Source organism: Bison bison, unplaced genomic scaffold (genome assembly GCF_000754665.1).
Source record: "Bison bison bison isolate TAMUID 2011002044 unplaced genomic scaffold, Bison_UMD1.0 scf7180017864236, whole genome shotgun sequence".
NCBI classification, from domain to species: domain Eukaryota; kingdom Metazoa; phylum Chordata; class Mammalia; order Artiodactyla; family Bovidae; genus Bison; species Bison bison.
Window position 1 is genome coordinate 2,244,738 of NW_011494808.1, and position 5,864 is coordinate 2,250,601.

The following is a 5,864-nucleotide window of genomic DNA, read 5'->3' on the forward strand; positions in this document are numbered from 1 at the left end:
GGTGGGGGGCTGAGAGCAGGGTCCCAGGGTGGGGCCGGGGCAGGCACCAGCAGGGAGGCTTACCCAGGCAGGGCTGTGTAGGGAGCCGCCCCGTGGCAGCAGCAGCCACAGCCCACCCCGGGGTTGGGGGTGAGAGCAGGGTCCCAGGGGGTGGGGCCGGGGTGGGGCTGGGGTGGGCACCGGACCGGGAGGCTTACCAAGGCGGGGCTGTGCGGGGATCCGCCCCGGGGTAGCAGCAGCCGGACGACGTCCAGGTGGTTGTGGTGCACGGCCACATGCAGGGGGGTCAGGCCGCTCTGTGGGGGGACGGGGACAGCCTTCACTCATGGGGCGGCCCCCTGGCCAGGCCCCAGGAGCCAGGCCTAGGGGTCCGTGTTACTTCTGCTACCCAGGAAATCCACGGAAGAGCCATGTCAGAGCCCGGCCACTGGAGAACACAGCCAGTGGAACCTGGGCCACCCCCTCAGTCCTGGGAGTCACCCCTCAGTCCTAGGGGGTCATCTCCTCACTCCTGAGGGTCACCTCCCCAGTCCTGGGGGCCACCTCCTCAGTCCTGGGGGGTCACCTCCTCACCCCTGGGGGGTCACCCCCTCAGTCCTGGGGGTCACCTCCTCAGTCCTGGGGGGTCACTTCCTCAGTCCTGAGAGGGTCACCTCTTCAGTCCTAGGGGGTCACCCCCTCAGTCCTGGGGGCCACCTCCTCACTCCTGAGAGGGTCACCTCCTCACTCCTGGGGGTCACCACCTCACTCCTGAGGGGTCACCTCTTCACTCCTGGGGGTCACCTCACTCCTGGGGGGTCACCTCCTCACTCCTGGGGGTCACCTCACTCCTGGGGGGTCACCTCCTCACTCCTGGGGGTCATCTCACTCCTGGGGGCCACCTCCTCACTCCTGGGAGTCACCTCACTCCTGGAGGGTCACCTCCTCACTCCTGGGAGTCACCTCACTCCTGGAGGGTCACCTCCTCAGTCCTGCGGCCGACGGGGCAGTGCCCTCATCACTCTGGCTCAGAAGGGCCACCAGGTCTTTCTAGAAGGGCGCGGCATCATCAGGAAGATCAGTGCCCCCAGAGGCCACTCTCCCCGCGTGGCCACCCATTCACAAGGTAGAGATGCCACCACCCGTGGGAAGCTACGCCTCCTTCCTGGCTCCAATCTGACCCCGGATGGAACGCGAGGTCAAGCTCACCTTCCCGGCGGCGTTAGGGTGTGCATCGTGCTCCAGCAGCAGCTCTGCCATGCGCACCTTCCCGTACTTGGCTGCCACGTGGAGAGGGGTAAATCCTTTCTGAGGAGAAACACTGGCTCTCAGAAGCCTGGGAGCCTCCGCTGTCCTCCCCAGGGAAAGGGTCTGCATGCGGCCAAGGAGGCGCCCACCCCGGCTGGCACAGAGATGCAGGAAAAGGCACGGAATGGGCGGTCCCTCTTAGACACCCCGGACTGGCAACCAGTCCTCTTGTGACGGAGTCAGACTGCTTGTGCTGTTATTTGACAGCCAGTGAGCTGAAGGCCGGGGCTGGACCGTCATCCTTCTCTCATTCCAGAACCCACCTGGATTGTTCAGGGCAGACCCTGAGACATTCCATGATGAACGGATGAAGGCTGGGTGGGTGGATGAGAAACTACAGTTCAGGGCAACACAGGGGCGGGACGGCCCTCCCCAGCCTGGGACCCAGCGGAGACCAGCCTGCTGCTTCTGGACCACAGGAGGAGCAAGGCCATACCTTCGTCATGCACGTCTGGGACGCCTCCTTTTCCAGAAGGGCCAGCGCCGTCTCCACGTGGCCCTCTCGGGCCGCGATGTGCAGAGGGGTGTGCCCGGCAGTGGTGGCCAGGTTGGGGTTGGCATTATTTTCTAGCAGGAGCTTCACCATGTTTGTGTGGCCAATGCGAGCTGCACAGTGAAGTGGGGTCTGGTCATCCTGGAACCCAGAGCGAAAACAAAGAACAGGACGCTAAGGTTACTTAACCCAACTCTTCATTTTACACAGCAGGCAGGTGAGGCCCGGAGAGGTTAAGTGACTTTCTCAAAGCCACACAGCTAGTAAGAGGAAGAGCTGAGATTCAAGGCTCCAAGTTACAGAAACCAGTATGTTCTTTCTCATTTAATCCTTTTAACTCTCATTTAGTCCTATAACAACATTTCAAGTGAGTTCTTATTCCTAATTTGCCTAAAGACTTAGCCTTCCCATCTGTAAAATGGGAATAATGGTATTGACCTCATAGGGCTGTGGTTAGGATCAAGCAGACTGCATATATAAGAAGTCTCACACCGAGAATGGTGGAATCAAGACTGCCAGGAGAAATATCAATAATCTCAGATATGCAGATGACACCACCCTTATGGCAGAAAGCGAAGAGGAACTAAAAAGCCTCTTGATGAAAGTGAAAGAGGAGAGTGAAAAAGTTGGCTTAAAACTTTAACTTTCAGAAAACTAAGATCATGGCATCTGGTCCCATCACTTCATGGCAAATAGATGGGGAAACAGTGGGAGACTTTATTTTGGGGGGGCTCCAAAATCACTGTAGATGGTGACTGCAACCATGAAATTAAATGATGCTTGCTTCTTGGAAGAAAAGTTATGACCAACCTAGACAGCATATTAAAAAGCAGAGACATTACTTTACCAACAAAGGTCCATCTAGTCGAAACTATGGTTTTTCCAGTAGTCATGTATGGATGTGAGAGTTGGACCATAAAGAAAGCTGAGCACCAAAGAATTGATGCTTTTACTGTGGTGTTGGAGAAGATTCTTGAGAGTCCCTTGGACAGCAAGGAGATCCAACCAGTCCATCCTAAAGGAAATCAGTCCTGAATATTCACTGGAAGGAGTGGCGCTGAAGTGGAAACCATTGGAAAAGACCCTGATGCTGGGAAAGATTGAAGGTGGGAGAAGGGGACGACAGAGGATGAGATGGTTGGATGGCATCACCAACTTGATGGACATGAGTTTGAGTCAGCTCCAGGAGGTGGTGATGGACAGGGAAGCCTGGTGTGCTGCAGTCCATGGGGTCACAAAGAGTCAGAGGGGACTGAGCGACTGAACGGAACTGAACTGATCCATTGTGGTTTTTCTCACAGGCAGACCTCAGAGACATTGTGGGTTTGGCCCCAGACCACGGCAATAAAATGGGTATCACAGTAAAGCAAATCACAGAGATTTTTTTGGTTTCCCAGTGCTTATAAAATTATTTTTATATGATATTATTCTCTGTTATGTGTGCAGTGGCATTATGTCCAAATATATATATATATATTTTTAATTGAAAAATACTTCATTGCTAGAAAAATGCTAACTGCTTGACAACCTGGGTTGCCACAAACCTTCAACCAGTAAAAAACATATAATTTGCAAAGTGCACTAAAGCAAAGGGCAATTAAACCAGGGTGTCTGTCCTGTCTGAGTGTCTGCTTGTCTTTCTGCCTGAAGGCTTCCCTGGTTTTCTCTATGCCAAGGGTGATGGAGGGTCAGAACTGGGAAAGGGCAAGATGACTTTTCATCCCCTGTCCCCCGCCGCTCCCCGTTTCCCCCTGAAACAGAAGCAGTCGGTGGGCCAGATCTCTGTTATTGGGCCCAGGGGTGGGGGTTCTGTCACACGGTCCAAACCCAGACCGCAGTCCTGACACTCAACAGCACCTCTGTGGCCTGTGCAGGAGGGACGTCTGATGGTCAGCAGCAATTCCTCCCCTTGGCTCACTCAGTCCCTCCGAGATGCCTGTTACCACCAGGGGGAGTCTTTTGTTTTCAGATTAAGTAATTCCTGATTTTCACCAGCAACACTTCCTTGAAAAAGTGACTTCTCTTCTGATACTATGACTGTAACCACCATGCATCCTTTCAGCTCCAAAACACTGCTCACTGGCCTTTTGTTTTCCTAAAGAAACAGCTCTGATGCCAGCACACGTCTGGCCCTCTCAGAAGCCCTGCAAAGCAGGACCTGAGCGTTGGGTGCAACCATGTGGGCGCGGCAGGGAATCTCGGCCCCACGAGCCCTGCAGCCCGGCCTCGGAGCTCCTCTTGCACTTTAAGGCTCATGTCCAGGACCACTGCTGCCTCCTGAACCCACCTTGGCCTTGGCGTTGACTTTGGCTTTGTTCTGGAGCAAATATTTGGCCACTTCCGTGTGCCCTGCTCTGGCTGCCATATGTAGCGGGGTCTCCACTTTCTGGAAAACAACAAAATTAGAGAAGTGTTAACTTGCGCCGGGTTTCTAATAGGGCACACACAGAGGTCCATGGTGCCAGTTTGGGGGCTTTTCACCCAAGAGGTGGAGTTGCCCCAGCAAGCAACATCAGCCTTTAGCCTGGGGTGTGGGTGTCTGTGTGTGTAACTGTGTGTGTGTGTATGTGCACGCAAGATACACTTAAAAGTAAGCCCCAGAGCAAAGGAATGTTTATAATGCACATATATTCCCAGAATAACACAGAAGTTTCCAAATTATTGTCTAAAATAAAATCCCAAGACTTACAGACATGTAACAAGTTTCACTGAGATACAGACATTCTCCCCAGGTCAGAAGTCCCTGCTATTCTGAGATTTCTGCCTCTGTCCGGGAGAGGAGAGCTTGGGCTCCTCTGAGCCCTCGGTCCCCAGCAAGGGCGGGCTCTGCCCACGGACTCACCACGTTGGAGACGTTGGGTGATGCTTCCCGCTGCAGCAGGCTCTTCACGATGGGCAGGTGCCCCATGAAGGAGGCCACGTGGAGAGGCGTCAGGCCGGACTGGAACAGACCAGAAGGGAGTGAGACAGGAGCCCTCCCTGTTCCTCCAGAGACACAGCCAGAGGGAGCTTAGGCTTTCCTGCCTCTAGGTGCTTTGGAACAGTTTTCCCAAGAAAGGGAGTTCAAGGAAATGGGTCTGCTTCCAGGAAATGGGGTGGGGGATGGGGGAAATCCCATTGCAGGGTGATTCCACAAATATTCATAACTCAGAATATTGCATCTGACCTTGGACAGCTCCCTGAGCTCTGACACAAGCTCCCGGTCTTATCCATCCCTGATTCTTTCTTTTAGAGTTCTAGACTAGTACACGTGTGGACAAGGGCACACACAGACGCAGCCACAAAGGACATCTCTGAAGATGGCTATTAGAAGAAGACCCTCGGGGACCCTTGGCTCGCCCGCGGGGTTCCCCTTACCTCTGTGACCGCGTCGATGGAGGCCCCCATCTTCAGCAGCAGCTCCATGACACGGATGTGGTTCTTCTTACAGGCGATGTGCAAGGGGGTAAAGCCATTCTGCAGCCCCACACAAAGGGAGACGGATGAGCAGGGGCTTACCCGCGAGCCCAGGGAACACCCCGACCACCTCGCTGATAAGAAGGCGGCCTCGGGCCCAGCCCATCAGTGGTTCCCACAAACCGGAAGAGGCAGGCGGTGTGCCCCATGCACCGGGCATGGTCCTGAACATGTTGTCTGCACAGCTTTTTTTTTTTTAATTTGGTCATGTTTTTGGATGCACTGAAAGAGCCTGCTGTTTAAAGTTTCCTTACTCTTCAGAAGGAAAGTTATGACCAACCTAGATAGCATATTGAAAAGCAGAGACATTACTTTGCCAACAAAGGTCCGTCTAGTCAAGGCTGTGGTTTTTCCTGTGGTCATGTGTGGATGTGAGAGTTGGACTGTGAAGAAGGCTGAGCGCCGAAGAATTGATGCTTTTGAACTGTGGTGTTGGAGAAGACTCTTGAGAGTCCCTTGGACTGCAAGGAGATCCAACCAGTCCATTCTGAAGGAGATCAGCCCTGGGATTTCTTTGGAAGGAATGATGCTAAAGCTGAAACTCCAGTACTTTGGCCACCTCATGCGAAGAGCTGACTCATTGGAAAAGACTCTGATGCTGGGAGGGACTGGAGGCAGGAGGAGAAGG

The 5,864-nt window shown here is 54.0% G+C and overlaps 1 protein-coding gene across 1 annotated transcript in view; it reads right to left on the bottom strand.

Moving 5' to 3' along the window:
- Positions 1-5,864, bottom strand: part of LOC104993262 (ankyrin-1-like) — a 73,562-nt gene that overhangs the window by 20,658 nt on the left and 47,040 nt on the right. Inside the window, exons 14-19 of the mRNA XM_010846443.1 lie at positions 5,138-5,236; positions 4,623-4,721; positions 4,068-4,166; positions 1,724-1,921; positions 1,189-1,287; positions 198-296 (exon numbers count right to left, since the gene is read on the bottom strand). Of these exons, the coding sequence (XP_010844745.1) occupies positions 198-296; positions 1,189-1,287; positions 1,724-1,921; positions 4,068-4,166; positions 4,623-4,721; positions 5,138-5,236 (693 nt within the window). The remainder of the gene's footprint in view (positions 1-197; positions 297-1,188; positions 1,288-1,723; positions 1,922-4,067; positions 4,167-4,622; positions 4,722-5,137; positions 5,237-5,864) is intronic.